At 40.2% G+C, this 26,390-nt stretch overlaps 2 protein-coding genes across 4 annotated transcripts in view; one reads left to right on the top strand and one right to left on the bottom strand.

Moving 5' to 3' along the window:
- Window positions 1-25,190, top strand: IST1 (IST1 factor associated with ESCRT-III). 3 transcript variants are annotated; one of them, XM_072636502.1, is made up of 10 exons: window positions 1-87; window positions 13,249-13,348; window positions 14,186-14,366; window positions 14,595-14,682; window positions 14,966-15,049; window positions 15,867-15,977; window positions 16,635-16,844; window positions 17,413-17,505; window positions 18,482-18,530; window positions 22,047-25,190. In XM_072636502.1, the coding sequence occupies exons 2-10, from the start codon at window positions 13,261-13,263 to the stop codon at window positions 22,247-22,249; spliced, it is 1,107 nt and encodes a 368-aa protein (XP_072492603.1). In that variant the 5' UTR covers window positions 1-87; window positions 13,249-13,260; the 3' UTR covers window positions 22,250-25,190. The 3 variants fall into 3 exon arrangements, with proteins under 3 accessions (XP_072492603.1, XP_072492599.1, XP_072492602.1); XM_072636498.1 differs by lacking the exon at window positions 1-87 and adding an exon at window positions 289-378; XM_072636501.1 differs by lacking the exon at window positions 1-87 and adding an exon at window positions 308-472.
- The window catches only part of PKD1L3 (polycystin 1 like 3, transient receptor potential channel interacting), a 66,052-nt gene continuing 62,451 nt past the window's right edge, over window positions 22,790-26,390 (bottom strand). The window contains 2 exon segments of the mRNA XM_072636497.1: window positions 22,790-24,341; window positions 24,654-24,785. Coding sequence (XP_072492598.1) covers window positions 24,195-24,341; window positions 24,654-24,785 — 279 coding nt within the window. The 3' untranslated portion in view covers window positions 22,790-24,194.

Genomic DNA, 26,390 nt, shown 5'->3' with positions numbered 1-26,390 from the left:
CTCAGATGGGACAGCTTCCGCTACGGGAAGTAGTCCCCGCTCGGAGGCCGGAGTCGACCCGGAAGTAGCCCGAGCCTTCGGCAGTCGGTAGGTCACGGAAAGCTGCCCGGGCTCAGCCTATCTCCAGAAAGGGGCGTGACCCAACTCCCATAGCTTATCCCCGACAGGGGGCGTGACCTATCCTTTACAGGCAGCGTGGCCTATCCCGGCAGGGGGCGTGGCATGTCCGGAGGGGGCGTATTCATTCCGCCACCGCGAATCCCTCCGCCTGCGCCAGTGGGACTGAGGCCGAGCGAACCGCCATTTTGGACGCTGGGCTCCAGCTGCCGCCGTTCCCGCCGCCGCTGCTGCCGCCGTTGCCCGTCCGCTTTCGGGCCGGTGAGTGTGCGGCCCCGGGACGCTTTCTTCCAGTCGCCCCCAGAGACGGCGAGAAAAGGAGGCCGCGGAGCCGGGGGCCTGCGGGGAGGGAGCGGTGAGGACCGAGGTCCGCGGGGGGCCAGGGGCATCGGTCCGCCCGGCCCCAGAAGCTTGGCTGGGCCCCGGCTTCCGGGAGCCCCCACCCCGCTGCGCGGAAGAGAAGGGCCCCGCGCTCCTGGCAGAGCCGGCCCGGGCGCCTTTGTCTCGGGGCAGGTTTCCTTCTTCAGCCGCAACCTCACCCAGTCCACTGGAGACGCGCCCACGGGTGACCCGCTGCAGCTGCTTCCCCAGTGGGGTGCCGAGGGGCGGGGCCGACGCTGGGCTCTCACACCGGGTCGAGAGCTGGGGATCGGGGAGAAAAGCACTGCGTGCCCCGAGTGGGGGCGTGGGCCTCGCCCGGCGTGCCACGGGAGAGAAGGGGGAAGAAATCACTAAGTGCCACGAGAGTGGTCGGGGGGGTGGGGGTGGGGCGCAAGACCCCTGCGGACCCCTGAGGTTGTCTGTGCCGTGGACCCCTTTGTGCACAGCCTGGCGAAGCCCTTTTCGGAATCATCTTTTAAATGCGTAGAATAAAATACTTGGTTTTATTAAGGAAATCGGTTATTCCGAAATCCACCTACGACCACCTTGTACTGAAACACATTCTCAAGTTCCTATGCCCCAGGTTAAGACCTCCTGCTCTAGTCTGTGGGCATCGTTCAGTGCCCGGCGTAGGAATCTTTAAAATCGCTGCTGTTGGTGTCAACGACCATTTTCAGCTTTTTTCTTTAGCATTAACTTAAAAAAAAATTAGCAGTTAATGGAAAAATTCAGTATTGAAATAGACATCTCAGCAGCCCTCCCCAAAAGGTGTTAGGGAGAGGGCCTGTTATTTCATAGGTTCTTGGATGAAGGAGCTGTTTTTACCAACTCAGGCTTGTCTTTGCAACTTAATTACTTTAATGAAAGGGTTCTTAATCTGGGGTCCATGAACTTTTTTTTAATGTTATTTTGATAATTATGTTTTGATAGAATTGACGTTCCATGTCATCCTGGGATTACTGCTTTGTGTTAGGCGTAGTTTGTTGTCTGGTCTGCTAGGCACCTTTATTTCCTACTTTTTCGTTGTTTCGTTTGAGATTCTTGCTCTTTTGGCGGTCTAAGTGAATTCATTAATATTTTCCTAACTGAAATAATTCTTTAATCGCCTGGTTGGCTTTGACACTGAATAAGTAAGTTGATTTAGGTAGTGTTTCTCTATCCATGCTGGCTCTGTTAAAAGGTGTAAAATCTAGAGCTGGTTTTAGCAGTGATGTTTTTAAGGCATCTGTGTTTATAGATCAATATTTTAGTGATTTAATATAAACAAACACAATTTCTTTAAATTTGGTGAATTGTCACTATTCATATCCTCTGTGATAGCCGTGTTTTGGTGAATTACAGATAGCTTATAATCAGAGAATACACAAAATAACTCAATGAAGAATACTATAAAACAAATTTTAAAATTACTTAGCTTTAAGAACATTTTTAATTTAAAAATTGTAAAGTTTTCAGTGGAATTGGGAATTTCTCCATTAGTCATTTTTCTTCCAGTGCACATTGGTATAAATTGCTTAGATTGCTTAAAAGGGCTGCTCTATTAGCCTTATGTGTATCTGGTTTTAGACATAAAACAATGCTTAATTTAGGCCCTCCTGCTTTTGAATCCATTAATGTGTGCTTTGTATGTAGGTTTAGATTAGAAGTATACGGAATTTGCTGGGCTGTGAATACATTGGAGCAAAGCTACTCACTCAGTTGAGTACTATTTAATATAATAGGGAAGTCCTAAGTTCACAGTAAGTATGTTTGTAGTTTTTATTGCTCCATCTTGATTTCCATAAAGGCAGTTGTAAAGTACTCTTGTACTGCAGAATTTTTTAAAATGGCTGCATCACCTGTGAAATCCATTTAAGTGCAGAGCTATGCTTGACCTGAACTTCTTTCCAAAGACAGTTATAGTAAATGGATTCATGTGGATGCTCCCCTCAGATCCATTGAAGCCATTCTCATCTTGGGGAATTCTTGGCCATACTCTCCCATAAATTCTTCACAGGACAACCCCCTCAATGTTTTGGAGGCTCTTCCCTAGGTATTTGAACATTTTGTTGATACCAGTGTAGCAGATGAGCTGTCCGTCTTGCTTGGTTACCAACCTGCCACCTTGTATCGTCACACATCGTAGATACTTTAATGTCATTTCTTGTGTGCAAGCCATTGATAGAATGCTGCAGCCTATTTATGTCCACCATGCATCCCTCCATTGCCCCTTGGGTCACTCACAGTTTTGATTCTTTAGAGATTGTGCTGTTCTGTGGTTTACACCAGTATTGTTTTTTTTTTTGTTTTTTTTTTTTGATTTAACTTTTAACATTTATTTTCACAAAATTTTGGGTTACAAATTTTCTCCCCTTTTATCCCCTCCCCCCCCAAACCCAAGCATTCTAATTGCCCCTGTGACCAATCTGCTCTCTCTTCTATCCTCCCTCTCTGCCCTTGTCTCTGTCTTCTCTTTTGTCCTGTAGGGCCAGATAGCTTTCTTTACCCCTTAACCTGTATTTCTTATTTCCTAGTGGTAAGAACATTACAGTTGATCCTAACACGTTGAGTTCCAACTTCTTTAGCTCCCTCCCTCTCTACCCCTTCCCTTTGGAAGACAAGCAGTTCAATATAGGCCAAATCTGTGTAGTTTTGCAAATGATTTCCATACTAGTTGTGTTGTATAGGACTAACTATATTTCCCTCCCTCCTATCCTGTCCCCCATTACTTCTATTCTCTTATGATCCTTTCTCTCCCCATCAGTGTCGACCTCGGATTGCATTCTCCTCCCCATGCCCTCCCCTCTGTCCTCCCCCCCACCCTGCTTGTGCCCCTGTCCCCCACTCTCCTGTATTGTGAGATACGTTTTCCTATCAAAATGAGTGTGCATTTTATTCTTTCCTTTAGTGGAATGTGATGAGAGTAGACCTCATGTTTTTCTCTTGCCTCCCCTCTTTATCCCTCCACTAATAAGTCTTTTGCTTGCCTCTTTTATGAGAGATAATTTGCCCCATTCAATTTCTCCCTTTCTCCTCCCAATATTTCTCTCTCACTGCTTGATTTCATTCAATTCACTCTGTGCACTCTGTCTCTATGTATGTGTGCGTGTGTGCATGTGTGTGTGTGTACTCCCACCCAGTACCCAGATACTGAAATGTTTCAAGAGTTACAAATATTGTCTTTCCATGTAGGAATGTAAACAGTTCAACTTTAGTAAGTTCCTTATGACTTCTCTTTGCTGTTCACCTTTTCATGGTTCTCTTCATTCTTGTGTTTGAAAGTCAAATTTTCTTTTCAGCTCTGGTCTTTTCATCAAGAAAATTTGAAAATCCTCTATTTCATTGAAAGACCATTTTTTCTCCTGAAGTATTATACTCAGTTTTGCTGGGTAGGTGATTCTTGGTTTTAGTCCTAGTTCCTTTGACTTCTGGAATATCCTATTCCATTCCCTTCGATCCCTTAATGTAGAGGGTGCTAGATCTTGTGTTATCCTGATTGTATTTCCACAATACTTGAATTGTTTCTTTCTAGCTGCTTGCAATATTTTCTCTTTCACCTGGGAATTCGGCAATTTGGCCACAACGTTCCTAGGAGTTTCTCTTTTTGGATCTCTTTCAAGCGGTGTTCTGTGGATTCCTTGAATATTTATTTTGCCCTCTGGTTCTAGAATCTCAGGGCAGTTTTCCTTGATTATTTCATGGAAGATGATGTCTAGCCTCTTCTTTTGATCATGGTTTTCAGGTAGTCCCAGAATTTTTACATTGTCTCTCCTGAATCTATTTTCCAGGTCAGTTGTTTTTCCAATAAGCTATTTCACATTATCTTCCATTTTTCCAATCTTCTCGCTATGTTCTGTGATATCTGTCTTTCTCATAAAGTACTTAGCGTCCATCTGTGCCATTCTAGTTTTGAAAGAACTATTTTCTTCAGTGAGCTTTTGAATCTCCTTTTCCATTTGGCTAATTCTGCTTTTGAAAGCATTCTTCTCCTCATTGGCTTTTTGAACCTCTTTTGCCAGCTGAGTTAGGCTAGTTTTCAAGGTGTTAATTTCTTCAACATTTTTTTGGTTCTCCTTTAGCAGGGAGCTGATCTGCTTTTCATGCTTCTCTTTCATCCCTCTCATTTCTCTTCCCAGTTTTTCCTCCACCTCTCTAACTTGATTTTCAAAATTCTTTTTGAGCTCTTCCATGGCCTGAGCCCATTGGGTGGGCTGGGACACAGAAGCCTTGATTTCTGTGTCTTTGCCTGATGGTAAGCATTGTTCTTCCTCATCAGAAAGGAAGGGAGGAAATGCCTGTTCTCCAAGAAAGTAGCCTTCAATAGTTTTATTTCTTTTCCCTTTTCTGGGCGTTCTCCCCAGCCAGTGGCTTGACCTCTGAATATTCTCCTCACACCCACCTCGCCTCCTGGTCCTCCCAGCCAGCGTTTGGGGACTGAGATTCAAATGCTGCTTCCCGCCTTAGGGCTTTTGGCGGGAGCAGGGCTGCTACTTAGTGTGAGAATTAAGTTCAGGTGGTCAGGTTGGGGCAGGGCCACCTCTCAGGCTCAGTTCCCTCAGGGGGTTTATGTACAGACCTTCCACAATGGATCCAGGCTCCCGCCCTCTTGGGGAGCCCCTGTCTGCAGCCGCCTCTCAGCTTCTATCTCCCGGGGGGGGGGCCCCGAGCCATGGGGGCACCCCACTCCCCTCTCAACCTGCCAAAGAGACTCTCTCACGGACCCCCGTCACCTGTGGGTGGAAGGGCTTGTGCCGCTGCTGGAGATCCCGTCCCTGAAGCCTGCTCGGATCTGTACCTCTTGGAGCCACGGCCGCCGCAGGTCTGGGCTGGGCTCGGCATCTGCAGCGCGACGGACCTTTTGCGAGAGGTTTGCAGGTCCCTCTGTGGGTGGAGGGACCCGTGTGGCTGCTGGAGATCCCGTCCCCGTAGCCCGCTCGGATCTTTTCCTCACGGTCTCGCGGCCGCTGCAGGGCTGCACTCAGCTCCCAGTCCCGGCGCCCAGTCTGCAGCTCGAAGGACCCCCCGCGAGAGGTTTGCAGGTCTTTCCAGAACAGAAATCTCCCTCGCTCCAATATTCCGTGGCCTCTGGGTGCAGAATTCACCGTCAGTTGGTCCCCTCTAGCCGTTCTGTGGGTTGTACGTTTGGAGCTATGTGTATGTGCGTCTTTCTACTCCGCCATCTTGGCTCCGCCCCCTACAACAGTATTGTAACCAGAATAATATTGTTGTTGACTAAATCCCCGAAGAAGGGTTTCTCTTTCAGTGATAAGTGTGGAGTTAGAGAAAACACTGCGCAGTGTATCAAGTGCTGTCCAGTCAGCTTTTCTCTTTTGATCGGTGCCGAGTTTTGCCTGTTGCTCCCCAAATATACGCCCTGATAAGCCATTCCAGCTGTCCATCTCATATGATGTAGTCCAAATGGTACATTTTTTATCCATTTGGTTTTTTTCTGTGTGGATTAAGCCAAATAGGGTTATCTTGGGTCATTGTGGATCCATTTGGGGAGGCTCTATAATATTCATAAGATCAGTTTAAAACCGGAGGCCATTGAGGCTTATTCCTTCATTTTACAGATGAAGAAATTGAAGCATGGGAGGGAGTTAGAGGATTTGTGGCCACGCAGATATTAAGCATCAGAGACAGGATATGAACCTCTGTGTCTTTCAGTGAAATGTATGACTAGTGCTAGGATATGGTAGAGTTGAGGAAGTTATAGTCTAGGATATAGTGGAAGCTCTCACATTCTTCCTTCTACAACTGTGGGGATTGTTGTGACAGGAAGCCATGCAAACCTGGAACAGTTTGTTAACTTTGCCCTGAGTGGATTTGGGAGTCAGCTGTGGACTTTTTGGGCAACAATATAAAAGTGGTTTTTAGGACTTTGAAAGGGAGCTCCTGAGACCCCAGGGAAAATTCTCAGAAATTTTGTAGGAGAAAGTAAGTATGTGAGTCTGTAGCTATCATTGCCTTCTCTATCTCTCTTTTTCATTCAGTCAGCAAGCATTTATCAGGTACTTACTTGCTTTATGCTAGGCACTGTCCTGGGGGCTCTTTTATGGATTAGTAATTCTTATAATCTTCCACTGTCTTCCTCCATCAGGTTTATATTGTAAACTACTGCAGCACTTGCTGCCATGGTTTTCTACTTGACAAGGAGATAAGTTTATATGCTGCTTGAGCCATTTTGGGGGCACTTTTGATCTCATTGTGGCAGTTGATTGGTAGCGGTTAAACTTCTGTAGGAAATATTGACAATCTATATTGATGTTTTTTCTCAGTTGTTTTTCAGATTTATATCGATAGCTTGTTTGCATAGGTTAGAGTGTGAGGAATGATTAAAACTTTTGTTTCCACAGAAATTGTGTGATATATGATTTATGAAATCTAGAGGATCCATACATATCAGAAAGTCTTTTGATTTGCAGCAAATACAGGAAAATATATTGATTGTAGAAGACACTAACAACATAGACTAGTACTAGATTATCTTCTAGCAGAAGAGGGAAAAATTGAGAGATACAGTGGAGAAATTTGTTTCCATAAATTCAGAATAACGGTCAGCAGAATGGGAGACATAACGAAGGAGTTATGCGTCACACAGAAGATAATGGACAAAGCAAAGGTTTAACTAGTTTATATCTTGTTTTGAGTTTGGAAGTCAGCTAAGTAGAGTAAAAGTTAAATCTTGATTGGCATGCTCACACGCAGTAAGCTTATGAATCTTAATGCGTCCTCCTCTGAGAGGACCAAAACTTCATTTTAATGGTACTTATAGCGGTAGGGGGAACATGTGGGGAAACTGTAGTAGGTGTATGGGAAAGTTGTACACCATGTATCACCCAGCCTGTGGGGAGATGGCATTTTTGTTGATGGAGAGTGCAGTCTTGTTAATGAGTTTTTCTTTTATCTTCACCCCTCCTGAGCCTAAATGAGTTATTTCTCACAAGAGCTCTTTTAATTGTATAGTTTTATCTTTTTCAGTTTTTTTTTGTCTAAAATTAAGGAGAATAAGTAATCTCTAAGATAATTTTCAATCTTAAATTTATCTTCTAAATTCTGGTTACTATTGTTAAATTTATGAGAACTTCTTTAAGACATAGCATGGGATGCAGACCTACATCGGCGTAGTATATTGATGCCCCCAAAATGCACACTCATTAGCTATAAGCTATTAAGAGTTAATTGTCATAACATTTCCTGGAAGTACTATAATTAGCCAAAAGGCAGAAATAGCTTTTTATGTAATATATATGTAATTTCAGATGTATGAGTATGTGTTTATTTTACATGATTGCATTTATAGCTACTTTTCGACTGCCATTTTGTTAACCTTAATTTGTGTAATCTAGGATATGAACTATATACATAATTTTGTTTTTGATTCTTTTGGAGTCATCTTATGGAGTATGAGGTATCTCACTCTGCTTGCTTCATTAAGTTAGGACATAGTTTTCAGAATCTTTTGAATGAAGTTCACATACTGAAGTATCATCCATTACCACTAGTTTATTTTTCCTCCCATTAGTTCACTTGTCATGAATAAAATGACAGATTGATAGATAATATTAATTTGATAAATGATTAAAATAGCAAATGTAAAAGTAAACAACTAAGTTCCAGAGGCCTCTTTCTCTTGAGTATGTTACACATCATTTTAGGAAAATGAAATTTTCAAAGCTAACCTTCCATAAATTCCACCTAAATCCAAACCCAAATTTCACGCAAACCTTGCCATTTTTCTCTGAACTCTTTATATTCATAATTTCTTGCAAGTGCAATAATTTTCCATCATGTTCATATACCACAATTTGTTTAACCATTCTCCAGCCAATGGACATTGTAACTATTGGTTTTCAGGTTGTTGAGGTTTTTTTGGCCACCACATAACGCTGCTTTTGAATATTTTGTTATGTGTTAGGTGTTTCTTTCTGTCATTGACTTCCTAGAGTTACATTATATCAGGCAGTTACTTCTTTACCAGACACTAATCTTTGTGACTAGAACTTTGATTAGAATATTCTGCTTAATAGCTTGAATTCTCCTAGTAGAATAGGTTGATCAAAAATCATCACATTAGCAGGTATAGGAATCCATTGCTGAGGGAGCTGTGAATTGGTCCAGCTGTTCTGGAAAGCAATTTAAAAGTGCCCCTAAAGTCATTTAAGTATAGTTTGGCTTAGCAATACCATTACTAGGTCTATGCCTGATCAAAGAAAGTGGAAAAGGATTGATTTGTACAAAAATACAGCTCATTTTGTAGTTGCAAAGAACCGGAAAGTGAGGCGATGCATATCACCTGGAGAATGACTGGACAACTTGTTACATCAATGTAATTGAATACTGACCAGTATGATGAAAGAGACAGTTTTCAGAGAAACCTGGGACAACAGGAATCAGTTGATGCAGAGTAAAGTGAACAGAACCAAGAAAACAATTTATACGATAGCAAGTGTAAAGAAAAAGAAAATTGAAAGATGCAGAGAACTGGAGGTGAGGCACGCTGCCCACCTCCTAACAGCCTCTTAACAGCCGAGTAGTAATGAATTCAAGGTGAAGAATGAGGCCTGCATTTTCAGCCATGGCCAATATGAGGATTTTTTTTCTTGACTTTGTATATTTGATACCACGCTTTTGTTTTTCTTTCATTTTTTGGGGGGGAGGGGAAGGATTAGGAGTGGATAGAGGAGAGGTAGATAGGCTTACTATGATGGAGGAGAGTAAGAAGAGGGTCACTGAAGCATTAAATGTATAGAATAGAAGGAAGGTCAGTAGGAAACAGACAAAATAACTGAATTTGCAATATACATGTGAAAAGATAAATAAGTTGTAATCAAATTCCCATCTTAAGGTACAGTCTTTTTTCTGTTTTACTTTGTTATAAATGCTCCTTTTATTGGGTGTATATTAAGTTCAGAATAAAAAAAATAAGAAGAGAGTTCCTGGGATGGTGAAAGACTTCAAAACCACATCATAGGAAGATAGATTGAAGGAACCAGGAGTGTTGAGCTTGATGAAAAGATGACTGAGTGCCTATAAGATCATTTGAAGAGTTCACATATCAATTGCAAGAGAGATTAGACTGGTATCAAATGCAAACTCTTTGGCATTTACAACCTTTATAGTTTGCCTCCAGTATACCTTCCTATACTTTTTAAACATTATTCCCTTTCATGCACTCTATACTCTAGTCTTATGTGATGTTTCATCTTACCATAACTTTGTCCTGACTGTCCCTTAGGCCTGAAATGCTCTCTTTTATCACCTCTGTCTCCTGGAGCTTAATGTCCTTTAAGACTGCTCAAGTGCCACCTTCAAGAAGCGTTTTCTGACTACTGGTTGCTAGGCCCCTTCCTTTCTCCCTACCGTAACTGTATTTACACCGAGTTGTATTACCCTGTATTGACTTCTCTGGAAGCGTAGAACTGGAGCTCTTTTGAGGTCAGATTCTGTCTTTCTTTTGGCTTGGTTTCCCAGGTACTAAGCGTAGTACTTGGCACATAGCAGTCACTTAATGTCATCTCACCCTGGTCTGCCTAATCTTTTCTAAACATTAAGAAGTCCATGCCACTATTCATTTCCAGACCTATCTTCACTGCTGTGATTGGAAGAAGATACAGTAATAAAATTCTTTCAGTTTTTAGCTATAGCTGAAGGAGCTCTTGAACTAGAGGATCTTAAGTATTCTTTTATTTTGCTGTGTAATCTGGAACTATAGCTGAAGTGTTTTTAAAGATTATCCTTAGTGTTCTATTTAAGGAAAAAAATTTGGGAAAAGGAATGTCACTGTCTGAAGCATATTTGTAATTTGTACAGATTCTGCATTTACTGCTTGGAAAGTCATAGCAGAGGTTGTTTTAGAAAATTAAAGGGTTGTACTGGTCTGGCAAATTTATATTTGCAATCATCTTTTGAATGCTTACCATCTTTTTTTTAAATTTATTTTTAACACAGTTTATAACAGATAAGCAATTCAGACTTTTGGTCAGGTGATACATCTTTTTAAAGCATTTACAATATGGACCACAAAAGAATTTTTTTTTTTTTAACATTAACCAACTGAGACACAGATAATATTTATGTTGCTAACTTCACAAGCTCTTGACCTAATTGTCTCCACATTATTACTAAGAATTAAAGGACCCTAACTTAATGTTGTTGGTCTAAAGTCCTGTGCCTAATAGCTTAATTTTAGACAACCTTGGATGTTCCCTTATCCGTAATCTATAACTGAATACATCTGGTATTAAGCTTACAAACCTTTTGACTATAGGAAATTGGCCACCAATAGTAAGGACATTGCAGGGATACAATATCTCCCCAACTTCTTGTCAGTTCCAGGCAGGATTAGATTATCCACTTGCATTCAATCAGGCTTGAAGTCTACCAGGTGTCAGTGGGGAAATTGAGTCAGGAGAATCATTTTTTTCTTCTGGGAATTCAGTTAAACTTTTGTGTTGAATTTTATAACAATCTAAAAATTATGCTTTAGCTGATTTTTGTGTAGGAGATTTTGTAGCAGCCTCAGGCAACAGCATTAAAATTCTGACCTGGTAGCCTCTCATGGCACTATTTTAGTTAATACTATCTCTGGTGGAGTGTACTGCTATGACCACCTTGTTAGTTTCTAGTTGTAACTATTGAAATTTGTATGCTTACTTGATATGATTGATGGGTGATGGGCTTTAGGATGCCTGGTAAGAAGATAAAGTGTATTTGATGGAATGCTTTTCATGGATTTTTCCCCCAAAGAAAAGCAAAAAAGAAGAAGAAGAAGAAGAAGAAGAAGAAGAGAAGAATGTCTTTGGTTCACTTTTTTCCCTGCATCTCTTCTTGTGTTTGTCCATTTTTTTGGTTATTTTGAAAGGAACTAGCTTTTGTTTTTAGAAACTGAGTTGCTTTAAAGATAAGCAGGAAGATTATTTGAGAGAAATAAAAACTGTCCTGTCTAAAAAGAGAATATTATCTGGGAGGGTTTATGAATTAGTGGTTGACACATAATGGTAGAACCTAAGCCCTGTTTTTTAAAAAAAATATTCTGCCTGCTACAGCTTCGCTGGTTCCTGTAAGCCTTGTTAAAAAGTGCCTCCTGTTTTAGGGTCTGGCATGGGATAATTATTCTCCTGGATGGCACAATATATACCTTTGTGGCTCTCTTCTTCTCTCTTTTTCTTCTTTCCCCGTCTCTTTGTCTTACTCTCCCTTTTTCTCTGTCTCTTTCCTTTCTTCTCCTCTGTCCCTCTCCCTGCCCCTTTTGTACACAAGTGGATGTTGGTGGCTGATTTGTACAGTCTTTGGCATCAGCTTCTTACTAACAGCTGAAACTTGATTAACAGGAAGTGAGGAATCCAGATGACGGCATCTAACTCATTTGTTTCTTAGTGTCATTTCCCCCCCCCACCAAAACCTTTTTGGATTTCGGGAGACTTAGGAGGTCTTTGTAGTTTCTTTTCCTTGTCTCATTTTTACCTTTTTTCTAAACAATATGCCAGATGAATGGCATTATTATAGCAAAAAGTGCCACCATTCTAGCATTCTAACATGCCTCTTAAGTTCACATAGGTGTTCAAATAGTTTTATTATGTTTTAGTGAATGGCTGTTTAGCAGTTTACTTTTCTTTCATGTCCTCTCATTTTGGCACTGTTGGAATTCTGTTTGAAGAAATCAGTAGAGATGCTTTTGTAATATAATTGGTAGGAGGTCATAGAATCATAGAGCTAAAATTAAAAGAGGGACCTTGGAGTTCACCTAGTCCAACCCCTACATTTTACAGATAAGGAAACTGAGGCCCAGGGAGAATAAAGTTACTTGCCCAAGATCACACAGGTAGTGAGCATCAGAGATAGGACCCAGTGTCTTGAGGATTATTTTCTTTCTCTGAAGTCTGGTTGCTTTTGTTAATTTGTATGGTTAATTCTCATTTTGCCAGTCTTTCCTAACGATCTGTAGATTTAGACAAAATGCGTTTTGCATGGGCTTTCTTTTTTTGCAGGAGGGAAGGGAATGGTATCGGTTACTTGTCATTGGAATAAATCAGCATAGTTATCTATAACTACCCAAAACAAAACTTTCAGAAAGTCTTTAAAAAATGTCCCATATTACCTTATTGGTGTGAATGTAGGTGGCATCTGCCCACACATTTCTCCTTGTCTCCCCCTTCTCACACTCACTCAGTAGACTTATATAAAACCTGAATGTGGCCACCTTTGTTATTTTTAATGATATTACAGGTGTTTTTTTCCTTTTGACTAAAAGTTCAATTTTAGGGATTGGATATTTGTACTAATAGTATCATGTATCACCAAATATAATGACAGGAAACAGAGGATATAAGTATGGCCAATGATATGTTTTGTTATAGTAGGAACTGTAAAGAAAACCTCAGCCAAAACTTTTACCTTAATGATGTAATGATTATAGCCTTTTTATATGTAACTTGACATAAAAATTAAATTGGAGCGATTGTGTTTTGAAAAAAAAGTACTAATTTTGACTTGGTTTGTCCATTATTGTGTTAAAATCCATCTACCTATAACAGTGTTAGAGACAGTATACTGTACACTCAAAGTAGTACACTCAAAGCTCTAGTAGACTTGGCTTGTGCTCCTAGCTCTTCTGTTAACTAGATGGATGGCCTTGAGCTTTAATTTCATCTGTAAAATTTAAAGTACTTTAATTCTGTGACTGAATTTGTGATTATTTAACTAGAATTTAACTTTCTGACCGGGCAGGCTGCCTCTAAAAATCTTATGGCTCCTGTATTTTCCCCATAGGAAGTACAAATCATGCTGGGCTCTGGGTTCAAGGCTGAACGCTTAAGAGTCAACTTGCGCCTGGTCATAAATCGCCTCAAACTGCTGGAAAAAAAGAAAAGTGAGTACTTTGGCTGGTATTTATTTTGTTTTTCTCTTTTCTCAAGTTTTTTTTACTGGATCTTGGCTATGGTTTTCAGATAGGTTCCCCAGATACTTTACTTGCATGTTGTGTAAGAAATGTGTTAGGTATATGACTGAATCTTTGAATTTTAGGTTGTATGAATGAATAGCAAAGATAGCTTCAGACATACTGTCTTTTTAAAAAAGAAATCAGCCAAACAACAGACATTTGTTAAGTACCTGTCTACCATGTGCTGGGTACTGCGCTAGGTTTTGGAGATAGAAAGAGAAAAATGGATTTCACAATCCTAAGGTTTTCCCCAAATTGGATATTTTGGGCCTTATAAAACATTAGAAATACATTGTACCTATCTCTAGCTTCCTAGAAGTGGCTGGATAAAAGGGTAGAGTCAGGATGACCTCAATTTAAATCCAGCCTTAGATCCTTCCTTAGCAGTGTGATCCTAGGCAAGTCACTTAACTTCTATCCATCTCAGTTTCTTCATCTGCAAAATGCAGAATAATAATAGCATTTACCTCTCAGGGCTGTGATCATGATCATATAAGATCCTGTTTGTAAAGTGCCCAGAGACCTTAAAGGTGTGTGTGTGTGTGTATGAAAATAAATGCTTTCTATTGTTGTTATCAAAAGTCATCTTACTAAGGAAAAGGAATAAACCAGAAACTGGACTCAAGAACCTCAAGGGAGCTTTTTTTTGGAGTGTTGAGTTAACCTAGAAACATGACGTCTGTAGGTCTCATGTTCGGAAACCTTTCCTGACCATGAAAAAACTTATGATCAGTGTCTAAAGAACATATATGGTTTATGTCATAGCGGAACTAGCCCAGAAAGCAAGGAAGGAGATCGCGGATTATCTTGCAGCTGGGAAGGATGAACGGGCTCGGATCCGTGTGGAGCATATCATTCGAGAAGATTACCTTGTGGAAGCCATGGAGATACTAGAACTCTACTGTGACCTGCTCTTAGCCCGATTTGGCCTGATCCAGTCCATGAAGTAAGACATGTTAAGCTCCACTGACATTTTGGCAGGAATGGGCACAGGTTTTATCTTCCATGGTTATGTGGGGAAGCTGGCAGGATGTTATTGTCTTTATCCAAAGTCTGATAGACTGATCCTCACTGAAGTAGGTAAACTAGGATATCCTTAAGAAACAGAAGAGAGTGAAATTTCAAAGTTTAGAGCACTGAGTTATTGGAGTTTTTTGTTTTTATATGTTCTTAGAGAACTTGATTCTGGTCTGGCTGAATCTGTGTCCACGTTGATCTGGGCTGCTCCTCGACTCCAGTCTGAAGTGGCTGAGTTGAAAATAGTGAGTACAGTGGTTTCAGTTACTTTTGTAATGACTTCAGAGAAATATTAAGACATCTGTCTATGTGTTTGCTGCCTCTGTTTATGTGTGTGTGTGGTTGTGGATTATTATAATTTTTTTGAGGAGGATGGGAAGTTGTCCATTTTTGTCATACTGTTTCTGAAGAAATTTCTCGTTCTAAGACCTTATTTCACAGGTTGGTATGGAGTGGAGAAGAAAATGAGTTGTTCTTGTCTCCAGTTGTTTGTTCATTGAGTGGTTTGTGTTTTCTTATTCTCTCTAGGTTGCAGATCAGCTTTGTGCCAAATACAGTAAGGAATATGGCAAGCTTTGTAGGACCAACCAGATTGGAACCGTGAATGACAGGGTAAGGAGCATACTTGTAAAAAGTAAAACAAGCAAGGTGGGCAGGGGATACTTTTGGCCTGCTAGGTTTTGGTTAGGATCACCCTATAAGGCTCGATTAATGTAGAGTTGTACATTTCATTGTAGCAAAGAAGGGAAGGAGAAAAGGGGGTCATTCTGGGATTGCAGGTTGGCCATGTAGTCATTCTGTTGCCTCGCCTGGCTATGACTTTGGCGGTTTGTTATCTGATCCTAGTCCTCTAATGTTGCCTTATTTTTTTTCTAATCATCATATTCAACATTTATTCAACCACATGAAGCATACTGTGTACAAACCGCTGCAGTATACACAAGCTACAAAGAGCAAAATGACATTATCCTTGTCTTCAAGGACCTGACTTCCACTATATTAACTGGGATTGGAGAGGAAGTAATGGAGGAGGAAACTGATCCGAGTGTGCCAGCAACTTAGATACTTTTTACTGTTGTTCCCCAGACTGGTCAAGCAACCAGCATCTGTTAAGTGCCTACTATGTGCCACTACTTTTCTAGTCATTGAGAATACAGACAAAAATGTGCCTAGGAAACATGCTAATACCAACTCTGATACTAACTTAACTTGTGACTTTGGGAAAATAATTTATCTTCCCTTTGTTTGTTTTTCAACTATATAAACTGAAAAGATGAAAAGCAATTAACTCATTGATTGATTGGTGGGTGCTACCAACTTTGTAATGAACACTAAGCCTTTTTTGTACTAGTATAGTCATAGGTGTTTTAGAATGAAAATGGATGTATGTGTTTCTCAAGTAATCTCTGGTTTTTTTTTTTTTTTTCAGCTAATGCACAAATTGAGTGTGGAGGCTCCACCCAAAATTCTGGTAGAGAGATACCTGATTGAAATAGCCAAAAATTACAATGTTCCTTATGAACCTGATTCTGTTGTTATGGTGAGTACAGTAGTTCCATTAGAGGTACGGAGGAGAGTGAGGGTCTCTCAGTAGGACCATGTTCTCCAAATGACTGTACTCTGTGTGATGACTTATATTTAGAAAAGCTGGTAATGCATGTAGGCATTAAACCTCCACCTTTGCCTTGCTAGTGGTCTGTAGGAATAGTAGGAGCAGTATTTATGTAGTACGTTAAGGTTGGCAAAGCACTTTACAGATGTTACTGCATTTGATCTTCACAATGACCCTGGATGTTGTTATCCCCAGGTTAGAGATGAGGAAACTGAGGCAGACACTAAGTGTCCTCTAAGGTCCCCCAGCTAGTCGTTGTCTGAGGCTGGAAGTCCCCTTGGGCTTTCCTGACTGCAAGTCCTACACTCTACCCACTGAGCCAGCTAGCTGCTTCCGTGTGTGACAGTTACCATCCTTGCCTCTTGCTGAGTTGTGCAGCTCAAGTGACATAAATGGAAAAAAACCACTTAAAAATTATAAAGTTATACAAATCTTAGATGGTATTATCATCCTTAACATGACCATTCCATCTTATGTTTAAATGTGTATAGACATTGAGAAATTCGTAACTCCCTCATGGATTGTGAGATAGCTCTAAGCTTCTGGGACTGTGGCATAATTGTATTGGTTCCACTCTTTCCTCAGGCAGAAGCTCCTCCTGGAGTTGACACAGATCTTATTGATGTTGGATTCACAGAAGATGTGAAAAAAGGTGGGCACGGAAGAGGAGGTGGTGGTGGTGGTGGATTCACAGCACCAGCTGGTCCTGATGGAGCAGTGCCCATGCCCATGCCCATGCCCATGCCTATGCCATCACCAGGTTCTCCTTTCTCATATCCACCTCCAAAGGGACCAGTAAGTATATATGGTATAAACTCTTAAGAATAGAAAGGGATGTTATCAACTTTGGACAGTCTGCAACTGAAGACTGAAGAAGCAGAAATATCTGTTGTAAACTTAGGAAAATAAGAGTTACCATTTTGATTAAGGGGCTATCTCGTGGCTCGGTTGTATATCACACAGCAGCAAAATATGGGTCTACTGAAAAATAATCTTTCTTGTATGTCTCCTAACTGTCATTGGGTCTCACAGAGGGGCTTTGGAGCTATTTTCCTTGTGGTGGGCAACAAATTCTGAAGAATACTTATGCAGCAAAGGGCTACTGTGGAGGAGAATGGCACAGGGTAGCCTTCCCAGGACAGTCTGATGAGTATTCTCTGGGGGAGGACGTAGCAGTTTACTTGCATTTTTGATTCAGTAATTTGGATTAGAGTCCATATGCTTATATCTTTAGGGCTGTTAGGTATTTTTTTTCTTATAGGGCTCTTCATATGTTATTTTTTTGACCCAAACATGAAATCTTTCCTAGTTGCAAACTGAGGACAATACTGTATCTATGATGTTGCTTTTTCTCCTCTTGCAGTCGGATTTCAATGGATTACCAGTTGGGACTTACCAGCCCTTTCCCAATATCCATCCACCTCAGATACCAGCAACTCCCCCAACATATGAATCTGTAAGTGCCTGAGCCTCCTTTTATAAGCAGCAGCTGCAGAGAGAATCCCATGAAGAGGGCAGAGTAATTGTCACAGGGAAGGCACAGTTTCCTTCAGCCCCTACTACTAATGTGGTTTCTGCTTTGGCACTTTTGTCCTGCTTCATATCTCCTGGGAGGTGGTGGTGGTGCTTTGTTTACTCTGTTTGATCTAGGAACAGGAGGATAAAGTCTCTGTAAATTCCTAAGAACCACCAAGTAAGATGCAGTTATAACTGACCATTTCTTTGTATCAGAAAAACAAAGTTCATGGAGCATGTGTACCTGATGATGTAGTTTTAGAGTTGAAACACTAAATACCACTTATTTATCTTCTCAGAAATTATATAAAGAGACATCTCTTTAGGACATGAAGCAGTAGTATCACCTTTGGTACAGGTTACGTCTCCTGGGCTTTCTACTAGCCCCATGTTCATTGATAACAATTTGAAGCATGTTTCTACCAAATTGTGTTACAGTAGGAAAAAACCAACAACGTGGTTCATGTATTGAGGAATTCTGAAAGGGACATACAGTATGTATTAATTACTTGGGAAAAGCTGCCTGTTCCTAGGCCTGCAAGAGTTCTTTTCTTGATATTTTTTCTCTGTGATTGGTGCATCATAGGTTGGGTCTTCCCATTCTTGTCTTCAGCAGCCTTATCTTGGGCTTGGGCCTGAGCATGTGCTGGAACATTGCCTGTGACTATCTGGGGACAGTGACTTTAGTAACATAGTACCTTAACCCTGGAGTGATGGAGCCCTGGAAAGGATGTTAGGCTGAGCATTTCCTGGTTTTTTGCTTTGCTGGTAGTTGGCTGAGTGTGACAGGAGGAAGGACAGCAAAAGGGTTCTTGGGGTCGGTAGTTCAGTTTCTTGGAGGGCCTGAGAGTCTTTTGTCTGGTGAGCAATTTAACTCCATATTTTCCTCCATAGTAATAACACTCTCTGTGTTTCAGGTTGATGATATTAATGCTGATAAGAACGTTCCTTCTGCACAGGTTGTTGGTAAGTACAGTATAGTAGCTCTTTTCACTCATTCTGTTCCCTAATCGTCAGTGTTTTTTGAGATCTTATGTTTTTTTATCAGTCATTATCACATGTGTCTCTTAATATGAAAGAGCTTAATGCTCAGACTTCTGCTCTTCTCTCTGTGCTGTCAGAATGATCTATTCTCATGACTTTCCATCTGTGTCTTCTGCCTTTACCACAAATTCGACATGTTTAAAACAGCTTCTATCCCCATGGTGCACCACTTCCCCCCGCCCCCCCAAACGTAGTCAGTTCTTCCCTTTTTCCTTATCTTTCTTGGTGATTTCACTGTTTAAAAAATGCATATAGCAGTATCTTTATTTTTTTATCTTAAGTGTTAGAATATTCTAGCATGTCATATTGCTCAGTCAGCTTCTGTGCACTTTTGAGAATGACACATTATAGATTAGCACAAATGTGCTTTTTGAAATTTTCTGCTTCATCCTTTACAACACATCTTCCACATAAATGATTATCAATGTAACTTTAGTTTCAAATTTCTATTCATTGTACATTGATGCCTTTTAATTTCCCACTATAAACTCCCCTTGCATTGAACTTTTTCTTGTAAGAAAACAACAGTTTAGGGATACCAGCAGGTGAAAAATAAGCTCATCTGAATATATGTACAAATTCTGCACCCATAGTCCCTCTCTCTTTACTGAAAGTAGGGAAGTATTTTTGTCTTTTCTTGGGGATCAGGATTAGTCACTACAATAATCTGAGTTCACCAACTTTGAGTGTTGTTTTTAATTGACCTACTGATAACATTATTCTCCCAGTCACCTGGGCTTGAGATCTCAGTATTATCTTGGATTAAATCCTTAAAATTATCCAAAGGAAAGTTTTAAACTACACTTAGGGTTAGATTATCTCCTTCAATTATTAGATCTAATCAGGTACCATGAAATCCTTACTTTTTATTCTCATTTCCTTCACCATATTTAGTATCTTCATTTCCACCAATAGGTTTCTTTAGCAGTTTTCTGGTGAGCCTCTCTGCACTCCAGTATCTCCCTATCACCTACTTATCATTTTTAATGTCAGTCTAGCTTTCAAGAATTGTCTTCATCTAGCCTCATCTTTTTTCTAACTTTATTTTCTCCTGTTCCCCATTCTCCCTGGTCTCGCAAACATATCATGCTTCATTTCTGCCTTTCCACTCTTTGTTCCCCTAGTTCTCTCTTCTGTGTTAGCAAATCTATCTACTTTTTATCTTACTTTCACTCTCCTGCCGTTGAACTTTTAGAAAACTTAATCTATACCACACAGTCGTTGGAATCAGAAAGCCAAGGTTCAAATCCTGCCCTAGACACTTAGTGGCTGTGACAACCTGAGCGTGTCAATTTACTCATCAGACCTTCAATTTCCTCATATACAAAATGGGGATAATAATACTTGGAATGTTGACCTCACAGGCATGTTGTGAGGAAAGTATTTTGTGTCCTTCCCTTTAAGCTCTAGACAAATGTGAGCTATTATGTGTTTGCTGGTTCATATGTATTAATTTACAACTAGATTGGAAGCTCCTTGAAGGCAGGGCCATGTATGAGCTTGCTACTGTTAACCCGTAGTATAAGTATAATCGGTAAATTGGTGATTAAGTGATGGTGGAACTGAGGACTTTAGAATTTCTGGCTCTTTGGTTCCTGATGAAATTTTTTTTTTCTTTCAAAGACTTGGATTTGAACAATGACCTCAAAATAGAAGAAAAATAATCTGAGCTGGAAGCTATTTTGCAGGAAGAAAATTGGCAGAAGAACTCCCCTACTAGAAATATTGGTTAAGGAGTTTTTAGACTAGAATTATCATTTTTAAACTGTGACCATTTTCACAGTAATAAGCAATTTAGTTGAAGGTATAATTGTCAGGGTTTTTCTTAGAAGGTTGAAAAAGGAACTCTTTTTTGGGAGAGGATTGGGGAGAGACTGAGGCTGTATTTTCCTTTTACAGGGAATTCTGAGTGAGGAAGCTCCCTCTCCCCATGTCAATTAGCACCTCTTTGCAGGTGGCAGTTTTAGGATTGATTTCAGCCCTGGACCTGTCCAAGGTCATCTAGCTATTATGTGCCAGTGGCAGACTTGAACCCAGGTCTTCTGTAGTTCAGGCTCAGATCTTTTCCCATTATATGTACCATTCTGCTTCTCACAGGTCAAATACTTAGCAGCAAATGCAGCAGTAGAAACATCAAACCAAAACATCAGAATTATAATGGAAGTGTAGAAATTGTCTGGTCCGCCTGAGTTACATGTCCTTTAACAACATTTTCAACAACTAAAACCAAAGAAAAAGAACACCAAATTTAGGATTAGCTAAAGGAAAGTTTTAAGTTAAATTTAGGATTAGGACATAATTAGAATTGTCATTACATGTAACTGGGGAAAAAATAAGACAATAAAAAAAAGCACAGTTAGAAAACACCTTTGTCCTCAAGGATTTTAGTAACTCCTGTAATTAAAATTTTAAGCTAAAGACATTTCCCCCATACAGGTTCACTGATGTCTATGTATGTCTCTTGTCTGAAAATCAGTCTAGTTAAATATCTCCATAAAACAAGAAGAATTTCTAAGTCTTAGTCAGTGCAGTGCTTAGAGCAGCTTGTCACAACAAAATTCCAGTGGAGCCCTTTGGAAGTTGCCACTTATGATTTGAACTATGCAGAAGAGTAATATGAATATAGATTCCATTGGCTGTCATGTCAGAATTTGACCTTCCTTTAAACCCATTGCTTTTCTCCTTTACAAAAGGACCCCCACCCCCAGGATTAGATCATAATTACAAAAAAATGTTACTGTGGGACATTTAATTCCTTATAGGATTACAGTGTGTGTGTGTGTGTGTGTGTGTGTGTGTGTGTCTGTGTCTGTGTGTCTGTGTCTGTGTCTGTGTCTGTGTCTGTGTTAAGTATATTCCCTAATGGGCTTGGTGATAGACTGGACTCTGATATGTCTAGACTGAGTCTGCCTATTTTCTGAGAACCATTGTAGCTAAATTTAGAGAGGCTTATCACTAGATTGGCCACTAGATCATGACAGTTTTCAAAGACCAGTTATCAGGTTGTTGAGTTGTCATTTTTGTTGATGGGAGAAGGAACACTAATAAATTATAGACATATGAAGTATTCAAATAAGTTTCTGCTTTTTTAATTTATGTTTTAATAAAACTAAGCATTTTGGATAAAAGTTGATTGTGTTTTTGGGGAACACAGAAATGAAATCTTTAATCAATTTGGAAGACTTAAACACTGGACTTTTGAGGCAGAATAGTACACGAGCAAAAACACTCCGTTTGAGACTCAAGAAACTGGGTCCGTACTTCTGTTGCTGACCAGCTGTGTGACCTAAGCAAGTCACTTCTCTGGGTCCTGATTTCCTCATTTTTTTGAAATGAGGATTAAATCAGTTGCTCACTTCCAGTCTGAACGTTCTTTAATTCTACAAATGGAAAAACTTTTCAGGCATTTGTAACTCTTTGCTTATTGTAATTAATTAGGTCCTGGTCCCAAGCCAGAAGCTCCTCCTGCAAGACCCACCTTGAAAACTACAGATACCTTTGACAACTTTGTGTTGCCTGAATTGCCATCTGTCCCTGATACACTACCAACCACATCTGCTGGTGCCAACACCTCAGCATCTGAGGATATTGACTTTGATGATCTCTCCCGGAGATTTGAAGAGCTGAAAAAGAAAACATAGACCTTTTTTTGGCTGAACTGCTCCAAGATTTGGGGGTTGGGACTGAGCAGCTCTCTTGTAATGAAGATTCCTATAGAATTCTGTTTCCTGTATTAACGAATCCTCTCTTCCTCTTGAACTGTCTTCCTTCTGTACCAAATTCTGCTGCTTTCCAGCTCTTCATGACTTCAGGAGCCTTAACTATTGGGGATCCTACAAGAACAATAGAGGAGCGACTTCTGCAGGTGTGGGTTGTTCCTTCAAATACACTTTTTCCATCCCGTTAGTATGGTTACAGATTTTGTCCTTGGCTGTTATGAAGCAACTCCACAGGGGAAACAAAGGCAAGGGGAACACACTGTGGGAGAGTCAAGGTTTGCTGGACCATGGGGAAGAGGGTAAGATGAGGCTTTTCATCCCTACGACCAGGGCCCAAACTCAGAAACCCTTTTGTTAAGGGGCATTTCTGTGGGTGAGAATTAGGGGCAAGGTGAGTATTTCTCACTTCCTTAGATAGAAGTGGAAGAGAAGGCATGGGAACAGCAGCTGTAGTTCCTGGAAGCTGGGCAGTTTTATTGCATATCTACTACTCCTGGCTGTGGGATGCTCTTGCACCTGGATCCAGTTGCAAAGATTTTTTTGGAAAGTTGATGGCCTCTCTTAGTTCTGCTGGATTCTCAGGGAGCCCTCCGTGGCCTTTTACCACTTTAGTTTGAGTGCTGCGTTTCTCTTTCCTGAGGGATCAGTGCTATGGTTTCCTGCTTTTACCCATAGCATATTCTGTTGAAAGTTGTTTGTCTTTTCTTCTTGAGTGTACCACTGGCACCTGAATGATAGTTTGTAGATGAGGCAGAAAATGTCTCTTTAAAGGTTTTGGCTGCCTTAATACAAGCATTCAAGTCTCTCTTAATGAGTGAGCTCGAAAGTCCACTGTGAACAAGAGGGGAATCTGTTTTTATTTGAATACTGTAAGATGATATGAAACCTTAAAAAATTTAGTCAAAGAAAACTTCGTCGGTGCCCAAATGAGTGTAGTTGTCCCCTGCTTTCCCTGGATAGGTGAATAGAGATTGACATCCTGATTCTTAACTTCTCCTTGGTCCTTTTAGCCAGTGCCCCACTCCCTAGGGGGAAGGCCTTCTGTATTGGTGTCTTTTCTGTGTAATTTATCTGTACAGCAGTTTCAAACAGCTTTCCTTTAATTTTTGGATTGATTTGTATCGTGGAGATTAGGAGCTCCTAATAAAAGTAAAGATTCAATGCCCTATTTTGCTACCACTTGGCTAGAAAGTGAAGGTACCAGGAAGGGGCCTTGGGAATGGAGAGCCTTAGTGACTGTACATAAAGGACTGTCTAAATCAGCAACCTATGGAAGCACACCAGGCAGTCCTGCAGATCTTTAGCTTTTAGTTACTTTAAATTTTTAAGTTAACTAGTTTGGGGTGGTTGCATTTAATCACAGATAATAACTTTGAATTATTTTCCTGGGTTCATAATAAACTGAACCTCTTGTTAGTGCCTTTGTCTTGCAGAAAAAAAATGTCTGTTTGATATTAAGATCAGTTCTCTTGCACACATTGCATGGAACTTGGCTTCATCCTGACGTATTTACCACCACAGTCACTTTGTCAATTCTAAACTAGCCGTGCAGAGAGAGTGCTGGGTGGTTCTGCTTACCTTCTCTACCTCACTGGCAGTGGGACTGACATAGATTGGTCTGTCCAGGGCCTTTGCTTGCATGCACCTCAGCCACGTCAGGACCACGAAGAACGCCCAACTCCATGTAAACTGAACACATTGCTGAGGTGACTTTAATTCCTCATTGAATCTTACAGAGCTAAGTTTAAAATAAGAATGGGTACATGCACCTGTCATTCCCCAGCCATACCATGCAGAAGTAAATGCCACTGAGATGCTTAACATTAATCAGCCATGATAGGAAAGCCAAGGATAAGGAATGGGAAAGTCAAGCTGGTTCATCCTCTGAAGCTTCCATATTGGTACCTGCTGCATCTGTTTGCTCTGGCAGTGCTGCCTTTTGAGGCCTTGGTATTCCTAACAAATTGGAGAGCTTTTGCAGCAGAATTTCTGTCAGTGGTGCTTCTTTCTGTGCCTGTGTGGAGGAAAGGAGGATCAATGAGACAAAACAGTTGCTCGAGTCAGAGCAGAAGGAATAGTGCTTAATGCAGAACTATTATCTTAATTTGCTGCCAAAAAAGATGATTACTATTGTTATTTAATAGTTGAGTACCAGCAATATGCTGGGGACTGTATAAAAAGCATAGAATTGAGTGACATAAATAGGAAAGTGGTTCATCAAGCTCTCTGTAGAATAGGAAAGGAGGATGGTGGTGCTCAGTATGCTGCACTCCTTTGCTTTAGTGATACTGAATCTTCATACTCACCGAGCTGGGGAATCACCTACCATAATGGACTTTCTCTCCTTGCGGAAGGTCAATATAATTGCAGAAGCAAAAAGGTTAATGATGACAAGCACTAAGAAAATGACACTGATGGTAATCAGAAAGGAGCCCAGCACTGGGTCTAAGGTGATAACCTGGAAAGGTAACAGAAACAAGCCTTGAGCAGTATATGTAAATAATGATGACATTTTATTTCTGGTTCCAGAAAACATTCATAAGAAGTTTCTGTAAATTTAGAAAAGAAGAAGAAGAATTATTACTGGAAGCCATCAGAAGAGTGCAACAGTTGATTTTTTAAGGGTGTAACATAAAGGAGTGGATGAATTATAATAAAACTGTAAATTATTTAGTTCCCCTTTTTTATGTAGGTGACCTTTGAATAACGTGTCCAAACTCTCTGGGAGGGCGTGTGCTTGTTCATTTTTAAGGAATAACACGATCACATTTAATGAATACAGAAACACTAGAAATAAAATTGTCCGTAACACACTCCGAAACCTCTAACTTAAATAAAAATGTAACAGGTTTTCAAAGGATAACTGTATAGCCTTTTATCTTAACTTGGTTCTTTTATTTCATTCTGGAATTGTTTCATTCTCACAGAAAATACTTGGTTCTGTGTCATTCTTCAGTTCTCAGGATTGAGATCATCTTATTACTTTGATAGAAACTTGACTAGAACAACATGCATAGCTTCATTCTTTTTATTTAATTCCACATCCTTTGACCGCAGAGGTTGCTGTTTTCCCTTGATTTTTGGCCTGCTGAATACTACTTAATTCTCTACCGCTTTTTCTAAAGTTGCTGGACTGCAGGCCAAATCCCACTGTAAATGCTACTGTCACTCGCTTGTTTTTTGAAAAGCATTGGATATAGCAAAATTCCAAGACAACCAAAGTCCCAGAGCTAGTTGTAATAGGATTTTACGTGTATCTCCAGCTGAGGAGATTTACAAATGATCTTTAGTCTCATTTCCCCTTCAAGTTGCAGAGTTCTAAAGGATTTAAAAACAAATTTGAAGGAGCCATAAATATATGTCAGAACAGTAAGAATGTGATAAAAATCTGTGTTGTGATTGAATTACTTAAGAGTTTGAAGGATCTGAAATGTTACCAGAGGGAGCTGCAGGTGATGCCATCTTCTAAGATCAAGGGTGTATTTCAGCTTATACTTTCTAACAGTCTCCCTTGAATGTTTACACTCTGATAGTTAAAGGGGTTTCCTAATTTGAATTGAACTTTAGACTTTAGTTTCTTAACAATTTATAAACAACACAGGTGTTTGGCCTTTCACCTTTCCTGAAGATAATTACTGTCTCCCTGAAATAAGGATTTGCCAACAGCAATAAAGAAATGATACAGTTCTTCCTAGAACTGTGTTTGATGGAACTCTTGTGCTTGATAATTTTTAGGTTTTTTTTCCTTTTAGTTAGACATTTTCAAAGAGACATTGAGAAAGAAGTCAGAACTCCTCAATGTCACCTTTGCTAGGTGCTTAAAAAAACATGGGATTTAGATTTGTGGCTCAGAAGTTTAAGAACAATGTCCTTTGACAAGTAATTGTGATAAGGACAAAAAATAAGGGGTAAAAATGGGTCCTGTAAGAGTAAAGATTTTTAAAAGGAATAATCAACCACTTAGAATCTGGCCATCCTGATCACTAAAATATAGCAGAGGATCTCAACTTCCCATCCCATGCTTACAAGAAGTCTCTCCATTGGGAGCTGTTCCCATCGGCAG

Source organism: Notamacropus eugenii, chromosome 1 (assembly GCF_028372415.1).
Source record: "Notamacropus eugenii isolate mMacEug1 chromosome 1, mMacEug1.pri_v2, whole genome shotgun sequence".
NCBI classification, from domain to species: domain Eukaryota; kingdom Metazoa; phylum Chordata; class Mammalia; order Diprotodontia; family Macropodidae; genus Notamacropus; species Notamacropus eugenii.
This window is presented reverse-complemented; position numbering and strand designations above follow the sequence as displayed.